We start from the raw sequence: 24,161 nt of genomic DNA, 5'->3' as shown, positions 1-24,161 counted from the left end.
TTACTACCCATTTGCTGGTATATATTTGTTTATCCTTTTCTCTTTCAGCCTTCTCTTGTTTTAGGTATATTTCTTAATTTGATCTTCTAAACTGTCAGTTTGCTTCTTATGAGTTTCCATTCTTTTTTGTGGGGGGTGTTTTCTGTTTATTTAAATTTTGAAATCATACTTAATTGTAGTGGAGCCCTTTTCCTTTTGTTATGTGTATTCTAATTGCATTTCTGTGAAAGTTCTCAGTACTTTTTTTTTTTTTTTTTTTTTTTTTTAAACTCAAGTTCTCTCTTGTTTCTTCCATTAGTTCTGCCTCAGTAGCAGCCAGCCAGCTGGTTCTGATTGCTCACTTCAGTCTCCCTCAAGTTACTGAACCTCCTCAAATGGGGTATACTTGTTCTTTACCTGTTCATGAGTATGGCTTCATTTACAGGGTCAAGCTTGGGGGTAGTGGTGTGGTATTGGTCAGTGGTGAACCAGTAGTCCATGGAAGACATAATAAACTTTGTTTTAAGTGCCCTGTACTGAATGCATTTTCAATTTAAATACCTTATCCTGAAAGGATAGATCCTTACTCTTTGCCTGCTCACCTCATACAGCTAGTGTAGGAGCTGCTCTCTAATAATTCAGGGACTGTTTGAGCTTCTCTTTGCAAAATTCACATGGCCTCCTAAAGGAGGCAGTGAGTAAACAGATACAGTACATCCAAGTAGCCCATCCAGTTGTGGGTCTTCGTGTCATGTCTTCAGGCCTCCCTGGATCTTTTGGTTTCTTACCTCCCTTCTCCATAAAAAGAGAGAGAAACAGAGTTGCATGCAGGTTTACCCACACAAGCATACACAGACTTGTATGCATAGACAGACTTGAAGCCCTCTCTCCTGTGAAGTATACCTCAAAGAAGACTCAGTTTCTGTAGATTTAGATTTGAGTACTTGAATTCAAGCACTGTGTTGAATTTTCTGTTATGTGGCATTGTTTCCCCCTGAGTTAGTGAATCTTCAGTCATTTAAGCTGGATGTTCTGTACTTTCTCTATAATGAACCATGTAGTAGACACTTGAGACTGTTTCCACATACTATCTTTATAGCTTTTACCTTCTTCCATTCTTCTTGTTTAAAAGTATAAAAATAATAAAATCGTTCTTAATGAATTGTTGGCTCAATTGCCTTGTTGTTTGATATTGAATATTTTTTCTTTTTTTAAACTAGCTAGCAGGTTTAAGTGGCCCATATCACCAATTTTTTTTTTAAAGATTTTATTTATTTATCAGAGAGAGAGAGAGCGAGCACAGGCAGACAGAATGGCAGGCAGAGGCAGAGGGAGAAGCAGGCTCCCCGCTGAGCAAGGAGCCCGATGTGGGACCCGATCCCAGGATGCTGGGATCATGACCCGAGCCAAAGGCAGCTGCTTAACCAACTGAACCACCCAGGCGTCCCCCATATCACCAATTTAAAAATATCTTATTTGGGGGCACTTGGATGGCTCAGTTGGTTAAGTGTCTCAGTCCAGGTCTTGATATCAGGGTCGTGAGTTAAAACCCCATGTTGGGCTCCATGCTAGATGTGGAGACTTCTTTAAAAGGAAAAAAAAAAAGTTATTTTTATACGAATTTCTGTTAATTTTGAAAAAACTATGAAAAGAGAAAGAAGGGGCACCTGGGTGGCCCAGTGGGTTAAAGCCTCTGCCTTTGGCTCAGGTCATGATCCCAGGGTCCTGGGATCGAGCCCAGCATCGGGCTCTCTGCTCAGCAGGGAGCCTGCTTCCACCTCTCTCTCTCTGCCTGCCTCTCTGCCTACTTGTGATCTCTGCCTGTCAAATAAATAAAATCTTAAAAAAAAAAGAAAGAAAAGAAAAAACTTTGGTATTTTATTTCAGGTGATGCTAAGTATAATAATTAGATTGATAGAATTATTAATGAACTCAATTTTCTGATTATACAAGGTTTCTGAATTTTTATTATTTTTAAATTTTATATATATATATATATATATATATATATATATATATAAAGATTTTATTTTTCTGACAGAAGGGGGTGGAGAGAGAGAGAGAGAGAGCGAGCGAGCGCACAAACGGGGAGCAGGAGAGGAAGAAGCAGTCTCCCCGCTGAGCAAGTAGCCCAGTACAGGACTGGATCCTAGGGTCCTGCGATCATGACCTCAGCTGAAGGCAGACGCTTAACCAACTGAGCCACTCCAGTGGCCAGTCTTTGAATTTTTATATAATTATTTATTTCTTCTTCTTTTTTTTTAAAAATTAATTAATTAATTTATTTGACAGAGATCACAAGTAGTCAGAGAAGCAGGCAGAGGGAGAGGAGGAAGCAGGTTCCCTGCCAAGCAGAGAGCCCGATTCGGGGCTCCATCCCAGGACCCTGGGATCATGACCTGAGCTGAAGGCAGAGGCTTTAACCCACTGAGCCATCCAGGCGCCCCCAGTTTTTGAATTTGTTAAAAAAAAAAAAAAGTTCGTTTATTTATTTTTTTTAAAAAAGATCTTATTTATTTATTTGAGAGAGAGACAGGAGAGAGAGCATGAGCGAGGAGAAGGTCAGAGGGAGAAGCAGACTCCCCATGGAGCTGGGACCCCGATGCGGGACTCGATCCCGGGACTCCGGGATCATGACCTGAGCTGAAGGCAGTCGTCCAACCAACTGAGCATGTTGGGCATGGAGCCTAATTTTTAAAAAAAACTTTTTTTTTTTTTAAAGATTTTATTTATTTATTTGAGAGAGAGACAGTGAGAGAGAGCATGAACGAGGAGAAGGTCAGAGAGAGAAGCAGGCTCCCCGTGGAGCTGGGAACCCGATGCGGGACTTGATCCCGGGACTTCAGGATCATGACCTGAGCCGAAGGCAGTCGTCCAACCAACTGAGCCACCCAGGCGTCCCTAAAAAAAACTTTTTAAGTAGAAATCTTTTACATCCATCAGGGAGCTTGAACTCACAACCCTGAGATCAAGTATTGCACGCTTTGCAGACTGAGTTAGCCAAGTGCCTAGTACTGGCTTTTTATGTAAACTGTACTTTTTGGGATTTGCGGTTGTAAGTGTTGAAATTGGTGTCCTGATCTGTGAAGTCCTTTTCTTCTGCTTGACCATAAATATTGGTATATCAAAGGGTATTGTACTATCTTTGATTCTGTTTTCCCCTTGCTAATCCTAACTGTGCTTCAGATTTTAACTGGTTTTATGCTGATAGTTGTTTTTATACACTTCAGCTGCAGAACTATGCTAGTTAAACACAGTCTATCCAAAACTTATTCATTACATTCTAGCTAAAATTACTTTTCCCTCGTTTTGAGTAATTGTGTAATTATCTATGCCAGAAACTGGCAAATCATCTAGAATTTCTAATTTTTTTGTCTGCTGTAACTGGTACTGCTCCATCATCATGCAGTTATTCACTAATCAATTGATTCTGCCTCTTATTCATCCTCTGTATTTCTTTTATGACTGTCTTAGTTTAGTCTTTTATTTTGTTACTAATAGATCAGCCTTTTAGAGGGCCTCTTTAGCATAGGTTTTAAGGGCATGGGGTGTCAGTTCAGACACTGTAGTTTCAGATCTTACCCCATTCCCCCATTTACATTGTCCTGTGACCTTGAGAACATTACCTGATTTCTCTGAAGTTCACTTTGCTCACCTTTCGAGTAAGAATGGTAATTGAACCTACTTTACAGAGGTGTTATGAACACTAACTGAACTAATACATAAAAGTTTCACAATAAATACTAACTGGTCTTATAGTAAAACCTTGTATTAATGTAAATTTAGATAAAATGTGATCATAATTGTCTCCTGTTGAGAATGACTCAAACAGGCGGTTAAAATTCTTATGGGGTGAGGGCAGAAGTATATGGTAGAATAAGGTTGGGCTGGGATATGTGGTGGCAGGGAGTCCCTGTGTCCCCAGTAGTCTTGTCAGCCAGGTTTTGTGAATCAAATTGAAAAAAAATGGAGGCAGCCAATAGAGTAGACATTCCTAGAACTCCTGGTATTTTAGAACAGTTTTCAAAATATGGTCTTTAGAACACATTTAAGCATGGTACTAAAATACAGTCTTTGGACACTTGTTACTGCCTAGCTAAAAATGTTTGCATAGTTATTTCTCTTTCTAGCAGCTTGACGGTATTTTATGCAGTTGAATTTGATGCCCTCACCTATTTTTGTAAAGGCAGGATTCCACTTTATTTTTTCATTCATTCATTCTTTCATTCATTTTATTAAAGTAGGCTCCACATCCAGTGTAAAGCCTAGTGTGGGGCTTGAACTCAGAACCCTGAGATCAAGAAGGGAGCTGAGATCAAGAATCAGATGCTTAACTGACTGAGCTAGTCAAGGACTGCTTACCTTATTATTATTTTTTTTAAAGATTTTATTTATTTATTTGACAGAGAGAGATCACAAGTAGGCAGAGAGGCAGGCAGAGAGAGAGAGGGAGAAGCAGGCTCCCTTGCCGAGCAGAGAGCCCGATGTGGGGCTCGATCCCAGGACCCTGAGATCATGACCTGGGCCAAACACAGAGGCTTAACCCACTGAGCCACCCAGGCGCCCCTGCTTACCTTATTTTTAATTAACTTTTTTTTTTTTAAATTTTTTTTTTTAAGATTTTTATTTATTTATTTGATAGACAGAGAGAGAGCACAAGTAGGCAGAGAGAGAGGGGGAAGCAGGCTCCCTGCTGAGCAGAGAGCCCGATGTGGGGCTCGATCCCAGGACCCTGAGATCATGACCTGAGCTGAAGGCAGAGGCTTAAACCACTGAGCCACCCAGGCACCCCTTAATTAACTTTTTCTCTCTTAACTTTCCCTTCATACTGTATTTATAATGATTCATTCATTTATTTAGGTTTTATTTATTTACTTGACAGAGTAAGAGAGCACAAGCAGGGGGAGCAGCAGAGAAAGAGAGGAAGAAGCAGGTTCCCCACTGAGCAGGGGGCCTGATGCGGGACTTGATCCCAGGACCCTGGGATAATGACCTGAGCCGAAGGCAGACCTTAATCATTTAAGCCACTCAGACACCCTTAGAATGATTCTTTTAAAGCTGTAGTTTAATTGTAAGAGAATGTGTTATTGTAGTTTGATATTTTAATTTCATGTTTTTTATCTTCCTAAATTAATACTTATCTCTATATATTACTTTTAACTCATGCATATTTAGATATCAACATGTTCTGTTAATGGCTTTGCCAATTATTTTTTTTGCATCTCATCTCAAGAACATTTTTCCAGTGAGGTGCTCGAACTCACAACTCCAAGATCAGGAGTTGTATGCTCTATCGACTGAGCCAGCCAGGGACCCCTAAATATTTTTCCATGTTCTTCAAGTCAGTAGTGGGTTAACCAGTATAAAATTACCAATTTACAAGTCATAAGTAGTCTAAAATTGGCAGTTTTATATGGCTAAATTTAATGCTTTATTAGTTCTTGTAGCAAAGAGCTGTATTGGTATGTCTGAAAATTTTATTTGCTTTTACTTTTGAATAGTGGTATTATCAGAATATAGATTGCTCAGTTGACTTATTTTCTCTAAAAGCTTTTAAGATATTATCCCTGTTAACTTTTTTTTTTTTTTAATGTTTTATTTATTTATTTGACACAGAGAGAGCACAAGTAGTCAGAGGGGGAGGAGGAAGTGGGCTCCCCGGTGAGCAGAGAGCCTGGATTCTCTGAGCTACATTGATTGGAGGATCCTGAGATGATGACCTGAGCCGAAGGCAGAGGCTTAACCCTCTGAGCCACCCAGGTGCCCCAATCCCGGTTATTTTTTTGCATTGTTTTTTTTTACTAATGAAGTCTGCTGTCAATGTGATTGTGTTATAGTACTATCAGTTAAGAGTTTTTCCTCTATCTTTACTATATTTAGGTTTGAATTTATTTTTACTTATTCTGCTCAGGACTTGAATTGCAGTCTGAGGGCTCATTTCTTCAGTTCTGAAATTCTTAGCCGTTATCTTCTTTAAATAGCATCTGTACCTCATTTCCTTTATGAACTTCTAGAACTTTTTTTTTTTTAAGATTTTATTATTTATTTTATTTATTTATTTGACAGAAAGATCACAAATTGTCAGAGAGGCAGGCAGAGAGGCGGGGTAGAGGAGTGGGGGAGGGTGGAGCAGGTTCCCTGCTGAGCAGAGAGCCCAAAGCCGGGCTTGATCACAGAACCCTGAGATCATGACCTGAGCTGAAGGCAGAGGCTTAATCTAACCCTGAGCCACCCAGGCGTCCCTAGAACTTTTATTCAATATGATGCATACTGGAGTTTCTCATTCAGTGCTTCAGCTTTCTTCTCTTTGTAGTTCCTTTTCTCTTTATCTTTGTGCTGAATATCTGTGTTCTACTTTCTACTTCATTAATTTCCTTTTCAGTTATCTCTTGTTCACTGTTTAACTTGTGTTTTGAGTTTATTCAATACTATATTTTATTTGTCTTTGATTCTTTTTTAGCTCTGTCTTCACAGATTGTTTGTCCCTTAAACCCCCTCAACATTGTACATATAAATTTTTGAAGTCTTTTCAGATTGTTTTATTTTCTGTGGGTTAGGTTTTTCTTTCTGCCTTAATGTGTTTGTTAACATACTCTAATAGTATTGGGTTTCTTCATGTATTGTAATTTTATTTTATGAGCCTTTTTTTTTTTTAAAGATTTTTATTTATTCGACAGACAGATCACAAGCAGGCAGAGAGAGAGAGAAGGAAGCAGGCTCCCTGCTGAGCAGAGAGCCCTATGTAGGGCTCGATCCCAGGACCCTGGGATATGACCTGAGCCGAAGCTTTAACCCACTGCGCCACCCAGGTGCCCCTTTATGATCCTGTCTTAAGTTGGTGACCTACTTGTGCCCTGGGAAGTGTTCTAATGAGACAATTTTGTGTTGGCAAGGTTCCAGAGAAGCTTCTCTTTTTGTTGTTGAATGAACATGTGAATTCACCTAAAAAGGAATCCCAGGAAGAGAAGTAGATATGAAGCAAAGATACTCACTTTTGTTTTGTGGACATTTTGTTTGGAGTTCTGAGTTGATTAAAGAAGGGATTTTATTTTCTGTTACCTTTTTTTTTTTAAAAAAGATCTTATTTGTCAGAGAGAGGGAGTGTGCATAAGCAGCGGGAGAGGCAAGCGGAGGGAGAAGCAGGCTCCTTGCTAGCTGAGCAAGGAGCCTGAATTGGGACTCTATCCCAGGACCCTGGGATCACAACTTGAGCCAAAGGCAGACACTTTGAAGACTGAGCCACCCCAGGTGTCCCTCAGGTTCACCTTTTTTTTTTTTTTTAAAGATTTTTTATTTATTTATTTGACAGAGAAATCACAAGTAGACTGAGAGGCAGGCAGAGAGAGAGAGAGGGAAGCAGGCTCCCCGCTGAGCAGAGAGCCCGATGCGGGACTCGATCCCAGGACCCTGAGATCATGACCTGAGCCGAAGGCAGCGGCTTAACCCACTGAGCCACCCAGGCGCCCTTTTAACCTTTGTCTTTTTTTTCCTGTTCCCAGTAGTGGTACTTAAAACTAACCCCAGTGACCCATTTGTTATCAGCTGATACTGGGCCACTTGAGCTTTGAGTTCCCTTTTGTTTCTGGAACTTCAGTTTTGCCTTTTAAGTTGGGGATTCAGTTACATATTTTTCAAAGTACATTTTAATTTTTTATATTTTAGTTATTTCTGTGTTTAGCTATTTCAGGTGGTCTTTCCGTATCTGCTTAGTCATCGTTCATGAATGGAAGTCCACATCAGTCAACTTATGGAAACTAAATTTCACTTAACACTGTGAAGATAAACTAGTTTGTAGACTTTTGGCCTTATAAAAAGAGTCCTCCCCTACTTCCCCCATAATTACGCATTTTAGTAAATTGGCATTTAAAAATAATCTAATAGGCTTGAAATGATTCTCTTAGAACTTGAAATTTGAAGTAATGAAATCCATTCTAGGGATATTATACATAAAGTTGGTCAGCAGCTTTGGCTTTGGAGTTTGGGTTTTAGTTTTGAATAATGATCCAAACTCACCATGACAACCAGCATTCAGTGACTGAGTCAGGAGCACAGTCATCTGATCTATACTAATTATAAGGGTATACTTACTCATAAACTCAAATGGAAAATGGCTCTTATTTTCAAAGCAAATATTTATATAAGTTTTAAATTTATTGACTAAATACAGAAATAGATAGCAAAAAGATCCCTGAAGAAGCTTCAGCTCTTTTTGTTTTGGTGGTGAGATACTTTGGCTGCTGGGTAATCTGTCAGGTTTAAGTCAGCCAAGGAATAGGATTTGCTGATATCTATAGACTTGAATTTATTCCCTCTCATTGGAACTTCTTTTCATGCCTCAAATTTCTGAATTCCAAGCTTGTCTGAAAGTCTTTATGGAAAGTAAGAATCTTTCTCTGAGATGTACCTTTCCACTCCTTGTCTACTCTGGGTTGGGTTTCTTCTACAGTGTTTGTGTTATTTTGCTTCTACATTTCTTAAAATTTCATTTATACTGATTTGTGTGCATTGCTTTTTCCTTTGCCTTAATATTCTTGGATGTTTTTATCTCCAGATTCCTTAATAATATTTAGTAGGATAATTAGATATGGATGAATTTTTGTTATCATAACTGTGATGTCTGCGTGAATTTTAAGAAATCTGAGAATCGGTTTACTGGGTTCAAAAAAACAAAGACTTGCATCAAATTATCATTTACACAGGTATAATGGGCACTTGATAATGTTGTTTATTGCTCAACAAAAATATTCCTTTATTGAGATGCTGCAAATTTCTGAACTTCCTCAATATTTTACGTATGTATATGTGGACATTCTTCTACCTTTTATAACTTTTTTTTTTCATTTGTGAACTTTGCACTTGATATTCTTGGTTTGCCTACTGTTTCTTCCTTTTCTAGTTGAGTTTGGAGTCACCCTCAGGCTCAGTGATTGGCAGGATTGATTCAGAAAGACTGTTACTCTCATGGTTGCATTTTGTTAGAAGGAGAGAAGAAATAGATTAAAATTAGCAAAGGTGCTTATGAAGCTCAGGAGAAAATAGGTGCAAGCTTCCAGAGGTCTCCTTTCAGTGGAGTTGCACAGGTGATGCTTAGTTTTCAAGTTACTACGTCTGACAATATGCAGGAATATTGCCAACCAGGAAAGATTACCTAAACCTCCATGTCTAGGTTTTTACTGGGAAATGTTTATAAAGAGGTGCGTTCTCTATAGAACTCACACCACATCCTGACTCTAGCCACCCTTACCATTTGGTGTAGCCAAATACAGCATTGGCCCAAGGCCACAGGTGTACAAAAACTGTCTTATCAGGTAGAATATTCCAAGAGTTAGAGGTCATGTCACAGGAGCCATTCAAGGGCTGGTATTGGAGATAGGCCTTCCTTAGGAATGTACAGGATTTGAAGAACTGAGGTCAGCAAACTTTCCTGCACACTAGTAAGTGAATGTTAATTTTTCAAGACCATGTTTAAGTGTGATCTGTTCAGTGAAAGCTTACTTAATTTATTGTAAGAAGTTAGTTGCTCCCATAGTTTTATTCCTATAATTATAATTATCTCCGTTGTAGTTTTATTATACTCTGTGTTTCTTGAAAGGTTAGTAACTCAATGCCATCTAAAATATGAAAATATTTATATATCTTTTCCTCCTTTCTCTTTCCCATACTGTTTCTTCCTTTGATTTGAACATTTATTTTTATGCATTTCCTTTAAGCATCATCTTTGTATGTACTTTGTATTATAAAATCTATGTTTTGTTTTTAAACATATAACTTTGAGTTTATTTTAACAGTGTATATATAATTTGGGAGGGTTTGTGCTGTGGTGAGTACTTTGAATTGTGTAAGACTGTTGAATCACAGACCAGTACCCCCGAAACAAATAATACATTATATGTTAATTTTTAAAAAATCACACACACACAAAACCAGTGTATATATCTATTGGGAGACTGATATTCCTACTTTAATTAACTTATTTAGAGAGTGTGTGCACATGAGCAGGGGAGAGGGTGGGGGAGTGGGGCAGAGGGAGAGGGAGAGAGAATCTCAAGCAGGCTCCATGCTTGGCATGTAGCTAGTACAGGGTTCAACCTCATGACCCTGAGATCATGACCTGAGTGGAAATCAAAAGTTGGATGCCCAGTGGACTGAACTACCCAGGTGCCCCCTGATATTCCTACTTTCAGAATGATACTGTATTTAAGTTTCTGTTTTCTGTTGCAGCTTCTATAATTTGTATACTTAAAACTCTTGGGGATTCTGTTTATATCTACATATGGTGCTTCCTATAATTTTAAGTGGTATAAACTATCAAAACATTACATACTAATCTTGAACCCTTTCTTGAAAGTAAGGATTATATCATTTATGCTATATCCTCAGTTTCATGGCTGACATACTAGTTTCTGTGTTGACTGTTGCTATTTTTTAGTTTTTAACTTCCATAGGTTTATTTCTTCTCATAGGTAGCTAGATCACTAGGAGGTTCAGGCACATAGGATCTTTCTTCCCGCATGAAAGTGAATTCAAGTAGTTCTGAACCAAATCAGAATTTAGTAGGTGATAGATTGTGTATTTTTATTGCTGCTGTAACAAAATTGCCATTAACTGGGTGGCTTAAAATAAAGCACATTTTAATCTCTTGCTATTGTCAGTTTTACTGGGTTACAGTCAGGATGTCTGCTAAAGTCGAAGTATAGTCAGGTCTGGTTCCTTCTAGAGGCTCTGAGGAGAAAATCCATTTTCTTGTCTTTTTCAGGTTATAGTGGCCACTTGTATTTCTTAGTTTATTGCTTCATCCCCAAACCATATGACTCCAGTCTCTGCTTCCATTGTTAACCCCTTCTCCTTTTCGGTAGCCCAGTCTTCCTCTGTCTCCCTCTTACAAGATGACATTTAGGGCCCATCAAATAATTCAGGATAGCGTATTCTCATCTGAAGAGCCTTAATTTAATCGTATCTGCAAAGTCACCTTTGCTCTATAAAGTGACACTGACAAGTTCCAACGATTAAGATCTGAAAATCTTTGGGAGCCATTATTTGACTAACACATTGTAATAAAGCACTTGTAGAGTATAATAAATAAGTAAAGATTTTTTTTTATATATAAACACTTGTTTGTTTCCTCTTTCTAAATAGCGTATCATTTTCCTCCAATGGAGTGACTCACTGGATTATTTTACTCAGCTCTTAATGTTCATTTCTTTGGTCTTCATATGGCTATCATGCACAATTTCCTTATTTTTTCCCAAGGAATATTTTTTAATATTTTTGTTCTGTGTTGTAGTTGGTGTAATACGGTGCCCAGTATGCCGCCAGGAATGCAGACAGATAGACCTTGTGGATAATTATTTTGTGAAAGATACATCTGAAGCTCCTAGCAGTTCTGATGAGAAGTCAGAACAGGTATGCTTCTCAAATTTTTCTTTATATTCTTATCTTGGTATTGAAATGTAAATAATAAGAAAAATGTGTTTGAATAGTTACATGATAATAAGGTAGTTCAGGTATAGTTCTATTTTTCCAGTTGAAAATAAAGGCTATTTATTCTGTACTCTCATAACTAATTAAATGAGATGAAAAGTACTTAAGAATTTAAATCTTCTGTAAGTTTTTGTGTTCTCAAGACTTAGATTTTTTACTCACTTGAATGTTTGATATGGAAGGAATAGGATTTTATTGAAGATAAATGGATAACAAACTAATTTTATTCTAGTCATTTAGTATATTTGAGAGCAGGTCAGTTTTTATTTTGTGGATTTATATTGTGTAAATTTGATGTAGATTGGTATTTATTTTCTCTTTTAGGTATGTACTAGTTGTGAAGACAATGCAAGTGCAGTTGGCTTTTGTGTAGAATGTGGAGAGTGGCTATGTAAGACATGTATTGAAGCACATCAAAGAGTAAAATTCACTAAAGATCACTTGATCAGGAAGAAAGAAGATGTATCAGGTAAGACAGAAGCAGTTTTGTTGATTTAATATACTATTAATTTCTCTTACCTCACAGTATTTCTATTTATTCTTCATATGCTTTGGATATCAATATTAATAAGAATTTAGAAAGATAAAAATTTTTAGTTTAAAAATATATGTTTTATTTTACTGCAGAATCTGTTGGAGCATCTGGTCAGCGCCCTGTTTTCTGCCCTGTACACAAACAAGAACAATTGAAGCTTTTCTGTGAAACATGTGATAGATTGACATGTAGAGACTGTCAGCTATTGGAACACAAAGAACATAGGTACAAAAGTCATAATTGCTTAACAAGAAATCTTATTAAAATATTTTGTAAAATTAATTATTATTACTTAATCCATAATTTTGTTTGTTAGCATTTTCTTAATTTTATAAATTTCTTAAAGCAAGATATATTTTCAATGAATTATTTAATGGTTTCCACATTCATATATGATTATCTTATGAATATTTGTTAAAAATATGTATTATTACATTTGGGTTTTTAAGAAAGAGGTTGTATTATTTCTTTATTTGCTGTGCTTCTGGTTTAGATAAGCTTTTTTTCAAGTATACTGTGGTATTTAGGCCCTAGGCTATAATCTAAAAAGGTAATATTCCAGGGGCGCCTGGGTGGCTCAGTGGGTTAAGCCGCTGCCTTCGGCTCAGGTCATGATCTCAGGGTCCTGAGATCGAGTTCCGCATCGGGCTCTCTGCTCAGCAGGGAGCCTGCTTCCCTCTCTCTCTCTCTGCCTGCCTCTCTGCCTACTTGTGATCCCTCTCTGTCAAATAAATAAATAAAATCTTTTAAAAAAATAAAATAAAAAAATAAAAAGGTAATATTCCAGCAGGAATGGCTGATATACATTTTAACATCAAAGCATAACTATACTGATTTCATGTTAGATATAAACCCCTTGTTTTTCTGCAAACTGTGTGTCTAAGCAAGCATAGTTACTAATTTTTTAATACATAGCTTTCTATTTCAACCCTATTATGTCCTCAGAATTCAGTACTGTTCACTTATAATGAGTCTATTACATTTGAATTCTTCTGGAAATGTACTAAAATTTCTAGTTAGGAGTGTAACAGTCCTCCAGAAAATTTTCCAGTTTCTATTAAATTGTATGTAGTTTAAGATTGTCTTGCTTACCCATAGTCCAGCCTTTTCTAAAGTGTTGTTACAGTACTTCTGCTGATTTGATGGAAATAGGTTTTATGAATCTCCTGCCAGAAAAGAGTAGGTTAAGTTGTATTAACCACATTTAAATGTGTTTCTTAACTGTAGGATGTCTTAGTGCTTTTAATTCCTTAAGTTCATTGGAATTCGTTAGAATCCTCTTAAAGAGAGAATACATTAGTCCTAATAGCTGACAATTATGCTTTCTTAGTTTGTGTGAGGCACTTTTCTGAATGCTGCATGTTTGTTTAATTCACACCCAACTATCCATGAAGTGTTAGTATTGGTATCATGACAGTTTAGGTGAGGGAGCCTACTTACAGAAAGCTTTAGTAATCTGTACAGTCTCCCCATAGGTAGCAGAGCCTGGCTTTGAACACAGGCGGTTGGATCTATACTAAGCCTGCATGTTCATTGTCTTCCATATGGTATATAGTTGCAGACACAGTGTATGGAATCTCTCAGACTTGACCACATGAAAGTAATGATCTTTGTTCTTTTTTACTGTTCTATAGAACATTTATTTAGAATTGCTACTTTAAACTTTTGTAACCTTAATTTGTTCCCAAATGTTTCGTCTTACCTGCAAGTTGGGTGGTGTTTCACTTGAAGTGACTAATCTTGTAGATGCCTTCACCTTAGGGCCAAATTTTACCATTGATTGTTTTGTAAAAATCTCAATTAAGACATTAGATTATCATTCTCACAGCTGCAGTCAGTCAGATATTTGAGCACTTGGTTTACTTACACTTTCTAAATTGTTGATAAGAAGCAAAAAGAGAAGGAAGATGGCATCCTTTTTCCCCATGAAAGAATCATTTCACTTATCCTTCCCTCACACTTTAACTTTCCTTTGCCACTTAGTTTCAGGTTCTAATCATCTCTTCAATGTTTTCTCCCTTTTCTTTAGCTCACCCTATATTTTTTCCAGGATAGACTCTTATAGAACTCATGTCATTGCACTATTTTATTCATTCATTCATTCATTCAGAAATGAATGAGAGGGAGAGTGGGAGAGAGAATCTCAAGCAAACTCCATGCCCAGCCCAGTACAGAGCCCCACAGGGGACTTGATCTCATGACCCTGAGATCATAACCTGAGCTGAAATCAAGAGTTGAACACTTAACTGACTAAGCCACCCAGGTGTCCCTGTCATTGCACTTTAAAACCCTAGGTTCCTATTACTACAACACACTTAGAGTTGATCTCCCTCCTCTGAGTTTTACCTTGTCAAATTCATTCTGTCCGTGTTGCTGGCAGGATCATTTTGCTACAGTAGAGTCCCTCCTCACCCCTTCCCCCACTTTTAAAACACCTTTCAGTGGTTACCCTATCGCTAAAGTTTTGGGTGTTTAATATAGCATACATTATTGAGTCATACTAATCTTTTCTCTTTATCATCTGTACAAAGTTAGGAAACAGCCCACAGACTACCTTCATTTCTGACATCAACTGCAGAGTTTAATAAAAACCCTAATGGGAAAACAGCAAGCAGTTTAGCTCATCAATATGATTTGTTATTACCATCTCCAATTTAGAGCCTTCTGAACAGGGTGCTGTCTGTTCACCTTGGAACTGTTATCCATAAACCATTTTGTGTCCCCTCTCTTAAATTTAAATTTATTAGTTTGTTCAGTTTTGAAGTGTAGTTGACAGCCAGGCAGCTGTTTTTTGGTTCTCAGAGAGCTGATCATAGGGTACTGCCCATATGATTCTAGGATTCAGCAACTCCTTGAGTGGTTTTAAAGTTATCATTGGGGGGAAAAGAGGCTATTTGCTCATAAATACAATAAATAACTCTTAGTATCCTGCTGGGCATATGTTACTGAACAAACCCATTTCTGTTTTATACTCTTCTGGGCACTTCCTGCCTGCCTGCCTGCCTGCCTTTTCTCTTTTTATTTATTTATTTATTTAGTTAGTTAGTTAGTTAGTTGAGAGAGAGAGAGAGCACAAGCAGGGCAAGCAGCAGAGGAAGAGAGAGAAGCAGACTTCCTTTCTAGCAGGGAGCCAGTTGTAGGGTGATCCTAGGATCCTTGATCCTAGGACCCTGAGATCATGACCTGAGCTGAAGGCAGATGCTTAACTGACAGAGCCACCCAGGAGCCCTAGTCACAGCCTTCCTTACTAGACTGTTCCTCTGTTGCCCAATATGTTGTGTGTTTCATGTTGCAGACTTATATCATGTCCTTCAGTCATAGAGTCAGCCTCAATGCCCAATAGCAAATTACTAATTTTCTCTCAAGTGGTATATATTTTAACATGGTATCCAGAAATTTTCTGGTCCAAAATCTCAATTGTTCCTGCTTAGTGGCATTCACTGGCTTTGCCATAAGCCCTAGTCCACATAAATATGTGTTGTTGACAGTCCCCAAATCATGTCCAACTGTGTATTGTAGGGGCCCAAGAGCATGGGGTGATAGATTAGTTTTTGCATTTGAAACATGGCCTACCTTTGTTCAGGATCCCATTCAAATACAGCCTTCTTTTGGATAGTTGTGTTGATTGGTGCTGTTGATATTCCCAGATGTGGAATATGTGTCCTTCAGAATTCAAATATACCACCAAACGTTGGGCTTCTTGTTTAATTTTAGGGATAGGTGGCAAAAATAATTTATTTTTCTTGACCTGTGGAATGTCAGGGTTTGCACCTGACTAGATTATTCCTAAGAATTTTACCAGTTTGGGCAGGTCCTTGGACCTGGTGGATTTATTAACAGCTTCTTTTGGTTATATATGTCCTTCTTATATTTAAGTCTGTTGTACCTTTATCTTTAGTTTGTGGTATTGTCATGGTATCATCAAGATGTGTATTACTTCTAATAGCCGTGTACCAGTAAGCTGAGGAATTTAAGTACCCCTTCGGCAGTATAGTAAACATAAATTGGGATCTTTCCATGTGAAGGAAAATTGCTATTGGCTTTTTTGGGGGGGGGTTGAGGCAGAAAAGAAAAAAACATACACAGGATCATTTACTGAGTATCATTCTCTTTTAGCCTGCTATATATTTTTTTCTACTATTGAAATCATATCAGGGACTACTGATGTTACAGGGGCTCTACTTTATTCTAGCTTTATAGCCTACTGTTAGGCTTGATGAGCCATCCATTTTTTTCCCACAGGCTACATATACATTGTTATTGTTTAGAGAATTCATTGTTACCAGACTCTGGCTTATTATAATTTATCATTAGAGTGGTAATCTATCACCAGGTATCATATACTGTCTCTAAGTTTTGTGGGCTCAGTTTCATTGGTTCCTGTTTTAGCATGTCTAATCAAGACTGACCTTTAGGTGAATTTATATGCCTTCTGTTTTACAATACCAGTCAGATATAACATCCATTCCAATAATATAGTCACGTGAAGGAGATGTAACCACTTCACAGAAAATCTGTTCTGACATTCCAACTTTCATCCAAATTTTTGCCTTAATTCTGTTAACTATTGTTTCTCCCAGTCTATCTGTAGCTCCTCATTAGGACTTCTAACATTTTAGAATTATAGTGCAGTGGGCTCTCATGTTAAGGAGTGCCTGAAATGTCTCTTATCCACTCCCTGGCTATTTCACCCACACAAATGCATATTAACTGGGTTCTCCAGTGGGTTGAACCAGAAGACCCTTGCTTCTCCTTCAGTCTTCAGTTTGATTAATTTATAGGATAGGGGCGCCTGGGTGGCTCAGTGGATTAAAGCCTCTGCCTTCAGCTCTGGTCATGATCCCAGGGTTCTGGGATCGAGCCCCGAATCGGGCTCTCTGCTCAGCAGGGAGCCTGCTTCCTTCTCCCTCTCTGCCTGCCTCTCTGCCTCCTTGTTATTTCTGTCTGTCAAATAAATAAATAAATCTTTAAAAAAAATTTATAGGATAGTTACTCCTGGTAATTCCAGGTCTGGTTTTTTCACTGTCTTTTTTATCCTCTGGCTTTTAAAATTTCTCTAAAATGGGGGTAAATACAACAGAGCTGTTTAGGGCCCTTTAATGTTGGGGAGCAGCAAAAACTTTCATTGGTCCATCAGACGACCTCTAGTCATGCTACATCGGCATCTTTGTTCCAGCCTCATCAATATCTGCTTTATTCATCCCATTTTTTAATAGCCATCTGAAGATTTTTACCTTGCTGTGATAAATCCCTTGACTCTCCCATTTGTTTTTTCCTATTTTCTCAAGAAAATTTCTCTAGTTTTCTTAGCATCTGTAAGGCGCATATTGGGAACCTGAGAAAATAGATCTGATAAGGGGTTTTCAGGTTGTTGCTAAATATTGCGGCAGTAAGGTTACATGGGGTGCCCATGTGAAAGAGTCCCCCTTAATCACACTGCTTACTATAACCTCAGTAAGAATCATACTCAGTAGGTAAATATCCTATTTTTCATAATGCCAATCCAATATGCCTAGCATAAGAAATGTTTGGGGAATCTCCACATTTATAGGAGTACAGTCCTTTTCCTGTATTTCAGGGTCAACAAATTTTATGGGATCATTTATCTAGTTATCCACTTGGGAATGACCTCCTGTGAGTCTGAATTATGGATAGCCATCTTTGGTTGTTCACTACTGAGTTGTGTGTCCTGCATCACCTCGAACTTTGCTCTCTTCTGTTTTGCATCATTCAGAATCAATGGTACTGCTTCCAGATAGTCACTCTCACAGTATTTTATTATAGGTTTTTCTTCCAGAAACATTGATCTACAAAATGAGACATTCCTTTGGACTGTACTCTTTGATTTTACTAGTTTCTTGATTTTGTCTTTTCCTCAGTTGGACTACATTCTGTGACCAGAGGTCATTGAGGTACTCTCTGTTTTCCCAGAGTACTTTTTCCCTTTGGAGTGACCCTGAGGCTAGAAGTGGCCATAGTTCAGACTAGCTGAAACCTAAGCTTTGCCCACTGTCAGTATCTGTCCCAACACACTGTTCATTTTAGCTGCTGCAGAATCAATAACCAAATGATTGTATAACTAACTTGTTTCTTACTGATTTGTATTTCCTTTTATTCCACGGAGTCAATTTTAGGGGGTTGGGTCTACGTTTCTAAATTCCACTGATAACTTACCTCTAGGAACTTTAGCTGTAGTTTTAGACCATGAATGACTAGGTAGTCATCCAGGAATCAAAGGTTCATAAACCCCTGTTTTCTCATCCTTCCTCTTCCCAAACCTCATAATTTCAGTGAGTAAGGATCATTCTAATGAGTCCCATTTCTGATACCAACTATGAAGTTAGAGAATAATGCACAAGTGCCCCCTCACTTTTGACACCCAATTGCGGAATTTGAGGAGCACCCAAACCACTTTTTTTTAGAGAGAGAGCACACGCAAGTGTGTGCGTGCACAGGGGGAAGGGCAGAGGAGAGAGAGAGAGAGACAATACCAAGCAGGTTCCATGCTCAGCACGGAGCCCAACGCAGCAGGGTTCTATCTCAGCAACCCTGAGATCATGACCTTAGCTGAACTCAGCAGTTGGACATTTAAACAGCTGAGCCACCCAGGTGCCCGCCAAACCACCCTTCTGACACCTGTTGTAAATTGAGGATTTCTTGAGGCTACTGTCAGGTTCAGTAATTTGCTAGAACTCACTGGAAGTTGTTATACTGAAAGGATAATGTAGGGATACAGATTAAAATCATTCAAGGAAAGATGTATGGTGCAAAGTCTAGGAGTGTTCCAAGTGTGGAGGTTCCGGTTGTCTTCTCTCAGTGGAATCGTGGACATAATTAACTCTTCCCAACAATGATATGTTACAGTATGCATGGAATATTGCCACCAAGGGGGCTCGTCTGATCCTGGGTGTCTAGAATTATAAATATAAAATTTGTGATGTAAGTTTATAAAATTTATAAAAATTGGAGCTTTGTCATGTAGAACAGATTTCACTCTCAGTGTGACTGACTTGTCTTTAGCCCCTCCTGAGGTTGAGCTTGTTCTGGGTGACCTAAAGCTCCCACTATAAACCCTATCTTTAGCATGTAGGCCAAAGTGCCAGATAAACAAAGTACTTTTATCAGGTAGTACATTTCAGTACTCCTAATAACTGAGACAAACCCCCAACTCCTATTTGTTAAGGTTAACTCATTATTACACAGTTTGTTAACTCCTACTTGTGCTCTTAACAGTAGCAAATCCTGTTTTAAACTCTCTGCCTTTACAAATGCTTTTTCTTAACTTATAAAACACGTTCCTTATCTGTCAGAAATAGTTATCCTTAAAAAATTAAAAAAAAAAAAATCTCAAGGGGCACCTGGGTGGCTCAGTGGGTTAAGCCTCTGCCTTCGGCTTAGGTCATGATCTCAGGGTTCTGGGGATCAAACCCCGCATTGGGCTCTCTGTTCAGCAGGGAGCCTGCTTCCCCCTCTCTGTCTGCCTGCTTGTGATCTCTGTCTGTTAAATAAATAAATAAAATCTTTAAAAAAAAAAGAACTATTTACCCCTAAAACCAGTTCACCAACAGTTTTGCTTCATCTTTCCCACTCGTTTTCCCTACCTGGAGTTAAGGTCTTTTGCGACTGATTCTTCAGGGGTCTCAATTTTCTGTATGTTTATTGATCAAGTCAGGTTTCCCATCTCCTCTTGAGTCAGTTATGTGATTGTGATAATTTATCGTTTCTTAGAAAATTAGAAACTTAAAAAATACTCAGTTAGAATTAAATACCATTAAGATTTTACAAAAATCTCTGGTTCTATCTCTTGTTTATAATGTTGTATAGTTGAGTTTATTTTCTTTTTAGCCTGGCCGTAGATTTGAGTCTTTTATTGATTATTTGAGTGATACAGTTCTTAAAGTCACTTATTCTGTTCTTTAAAATTTTTCTAATTCTCAGAGCTCTCTTGTATCTTTATTCTTTCTTAGTTCGGTTTTGTTGTACTTTTCTTAGATTCTTACATGGAATCTTTAGTTTATCAAAAAGATTTAATCTCATTCCATAATCATTATTGACTCATACAGTCTGTAATTGTAGTTTTGGGTCCTCTCCACCCTGTTTGAAAAATAATTGCTTCATATTCTAGTGATAAAGATGAACTCTAATGTGTGTATGCCTGTGTATCTTTTTTTATAAAAAGATTTATTTTAGAGAGAGCGAATGTGCACTTGAGTGAGGGTATGGGCAGAGGGAGAGAATCCCAAACGACTCCCTGCTGAACATGGAGCCTCATGTGGGGCTCAGTCTTATAACACTGAGATTATGACCTGAGCCAAAATGAGTGGGGTGCTTAACCAATTGGGGCACCCAGGCACGCCATATATCTATATGTATACATATATATATACACACACACGTATATATACACACTTTTTTGAGTGGGAGAGAGCATGCACCCAAGTATACATATATATATGTTTCAAGAGTGGTATATACATACAAGGTATATACATATACACATAAATGTATACTTGGGTGCATGCTCTCTCCCACTCTTAAAACATACATATACATATGTATATACATATGTATATGTATACATATGTATATGTATACATATGTATATATATATAGTATTTTTTTAAGAGTGGGAGAGAGCATGCACCCGAGTATAGGGGAGAGGGCAGAAAGATAGAGTGCATCTTAAACAGACTCTGGAGCTCGATCTCATGATCTGAGATCATGATCTGAGTAAAAAAATCAAGAGTCGGACACTTAATTACTCAACTACCAGGTGCCTCTGTGCATCTTTTAAATGCAGAAAGTGTAGTACCAACTTTAGAAGCTGGCTATAGGGATTGAATGAGAATTTTACCTGTAAAGTGCTTAGCATAACAAGTACTCAATATCAGTTTAGCTATTAGTACTAACATTGTGACCTGTATTTTCTTTTTTCTCTCTTTTTACAAACATTGTATTGAAGTCTTTGGTGCTAATGTCTTTATTCTTTATGGCCTTGGAAGTTCTCAAAAAGAAAACAACTATAGAACTCTATGAAATTTTGTACAATTTTGAACATTACATGGTTTCTAGCTCTACCATGGGGTTATCCCATTTCCCTCTATAATTCTGTTCACAGTTAATGAATAAAATAAGTATAGACTTTAAAAAAAAATCAAAATGAGAGAAGAGACACCAAGGGATATTTTAGTGAATTTTTCAAAAGCTGGGAAATGGATTGAGTATATGGTGGATCTGATGATAATTGACCTAGTAGGTTGAATGAATAACAACCCAAGGGCCAGCAAAGGAGATATATAAAGGAAGCTATGTGATTTAATTCCTAGACACCTATTATAGATCAGGATTTAGAGATGATAGGTATCATAGAATTTGGGCTTACTCTCTTTGGTGATACTAGGTCTAGATGGAGAGTGGGGATGAGGTAAATGGCTGACATTGGGGAGGTTAAACGTAAGTCTGCATTAAACTGTGGGATCTTTACTTTCCCTGACTTGCTTCCAGATTGCCAATGGTGACTGTTTTTTTGTTTGTTTTTTAATTATTCCTTGCTATCCTCCTCTCTGGAATTAGAGAGGTCTTTTCATTCTCTGGAGAAAGTGATCAGAAGAGACCTCTAAATGTTGACATTTGGGGTTCATTTCTAATTAAGAAGATTGCTTTACGTGAAGCCTATCAGTTCATAGTTCTGTTCTCACACATGACTCTAAGCAGTTTTTAAAAAAAATGTATTTCAATGTCAATGGATGAAAGGATCATCTGACACACTTGAATAGAGCCACCCTCAGGTACCATATGCCGTACATTGTGGGCTATGTTGAGAATTCTTTTTTTTTCTTTTTTTTTTTAAAGATTTTATTTATTTATTTGACAGAGAGAGATCACAAGTAGGCAGAGAGGCAGGCAGAGAGAGAGGAGGAAGCAGGCTCCCTGTTGAGCAGAGAGCCCGATGCGGGACTCGATCCCAGGACCCCGAGATCATGACCTGAGCCGAAGGCAGCGGCTTAACCCACTGAGCCACCCAGGCGCCCCTATGTTGAGAATTCTTAACTCTTCCCACTCTTGTCTGCTTCACATGTAGAGACTGGAAAAGCTAAATATTTCCTTTCTCAGTATTTCTGGCATCTGATCCCAGGTTTATGCCCATAAAATGTAAATGGAATTCTGCTTAGTTTGTGATTTTTAAAAGGGACAAATGTTGCTGTTATCAGCTTTTTTCCATCTTTTTCCTTCCTTGAATTAGGATGTAATGCCTGGTACTGTGACACCATTATATGTTCATGAAGGTAAAGCCAAGATCATCTCAGAGACTGTCGCTTTGATGTTGTTCAGCTAGCACCATTAGCTACATCTAGTCTTATTACATGTGTCTTTATTAGTCACTGCAGCTGTACACATTTCTTTTTTTTTTTTTTTTTCACATTTCTGATTGACAGAGCCACCCACATGAAAGAGACTGAAACACTGAATAAGAGGGCCATGAAGGGCATAAGATAATATAGGAACAAAAGGAAATGTAAAATCAAACAAAATTTTGACATCCTTAAAAATATGATAAGCTATTGGTCACAAAGTAAGGATAGAATCTTTGAAAAAGAAATCATTAAGAAAGAGTTCTTAGAAGCATGATAGCTGAAATAAAAAATTAATAGGTTTTGTAGATAAATTAGTCTCCTAAACTCTAGTTAGAAAATAGAGCAAAAAGAGAAAGGACAGATAAGAAAATGACAAGATACCAAGAGCCAGCAATACAAATTATAGAAAAAGAAATGATCAAATAAGTAATCCAAGAAACTCTCCTAAGAACCTAGAGTTGCCATCTGAAATGACCTATTATTTGATTAAAAAAAAAACATAAAAAAGTATATCTCGGGAGAAGGGGGGTAGGGTTATGGACATTGGGGAGGGTATGTGCTTTTGGGTAAATTGGAAGGGGAGGTGAACCATGAGAGACTATGGACTCTGAAAAACAATCTGAGGGGTTTGAAGTGGCGGGGGGGTGGGAGGTTGGGGTACCAGGTGGTGGGTATTATAGAGGGCACGGCTTGCATGGAGCACTGGGTGTGGTGAAAAAATAATGAATACTGTTTTTCTGAAAATAAATAAATTGGGAAAAAAAACTAAAAAAAATAAGAAGATAAAAATAAGAGGGAAAAAAAAAAGTATATCTCACCATAAAATGACCGTATGCTATGGATTAAAATGAAGATCAGCAAAATTTCCAAAGTAGGCAACATGTAATGAAATGGGAGTCTAAATAGGATCCTTAAAAATAGCAATACCAGGAGACAGAAGATGGAACAGTGATTTAAGAAGTTGGGAGCTGCGAGGGAAAGATTTTCAATAGATATCTGTAGCTAATAGCTAGATTTCTATAGCTAAATTGTTAGTATTTTTTCAAGATTTAAAAAAAAATTTTTAAGTAATCTACCCCCAACGTGGGGCTCAAATTCATAACCCCAAGATCAGGAGTCACTCCACTGACTGAGCCAGCCTGGTGCCCCTTCTGTAGCTAAATTATTAATGTGAAAGTAAGATGTAGACATTTTTCAGCATGCAAGGACTCAGAAACTGCCTCCCATGCACCTCTTTCTGGAGCACTAGTAGAGAATGTGATTCACAAAAATTTCAGTCAGCCAGAGAGTAAATGATGAATTGTGAATGTCATTCTGGGCGATAACTCTACAGTAGCTAGTTTAACTGAAGCATTAAGACTGAGGATATCTCCAGGAAAAAAAAAAATTTTAAATGGAACCACGTCTAATAAATTTGGTATTGTTAGGTCATTTGAAAAATAATATTGACAGATTTTTGACTTATCAATTGGAACATGAGATTCATTAGGGATTGGTAAATTGAAAATTAAAAGAAAACAGAGGGCATTCATTAATTTAAAAAAAAAGTTCTATAAAGAAAAGAAGTTGGCTTATCACTGGCCAGTATTTACTTACTCATTTATTCAGCAAATAATTGCATGCCTGCTGAGTGCTATGCATGGTATATTTCATTGAGCAAATTAAACTCATTGTCCATAAGGGCCCAATTTTTCATAAGAGTCAAGCAAGTAGTAAATATATCAGATGCTGATTGTTACAGAGAAAAATAAAAGCTGGGAAGTTAGGGGGCGCCTGGGTGGCTCAGTGGGTTAAGCCGCTGCCTTCGGCTC

At 37.7% G+C, this 24,161-nt stretch overlaps 1 protein-coding gene across 2 annotated transcripts in view; it reads left to right on the top strand.

Moving 5' to 3' along the window:
• TRIM33 (tripartite motif containing 33) overlaps positions 1-24,161 on the top strand; it is a 114,362-nt gene that overhangs the window by 39,660 nt on the left and 50,541 nt on the right. For both annotated transcript variants that reach the window (XM_044238960.1, XM_044238959.1), the window contains exons 2-4: positions 11,264-11,382; positions 11,785-11,929; positions 12,088-12,220. In XM_044238960.1, coding sequence (XP_044094895.1) covers positions 11,264-11,382; positions 11,785-11,929; positions 12,088-12,220 — 397 coding nt within the window. The remainder of the gene's footprint in view (positions 1-11,263; positions 11,383-11,784; positions 11,930-12,087; positions 12,221-24,161) is intronic.

Source organism: Neovison vison, chromosome 2 (assembly GCF_020171115.1).
Source record: "Neovison vison isolate M4711 chromosome 2, ASM_NN_V1, whole genome shotgun sequence".
NCBI classification, from domain to species: Eukaryota; Metazoa; Chordata; class Mammalia; order Carnivora; family Mustelidae; genus Neogale; species Neogale vison.
This window is presented reverse-complemented; position numbering and strand designations above follow the sequence as displayed.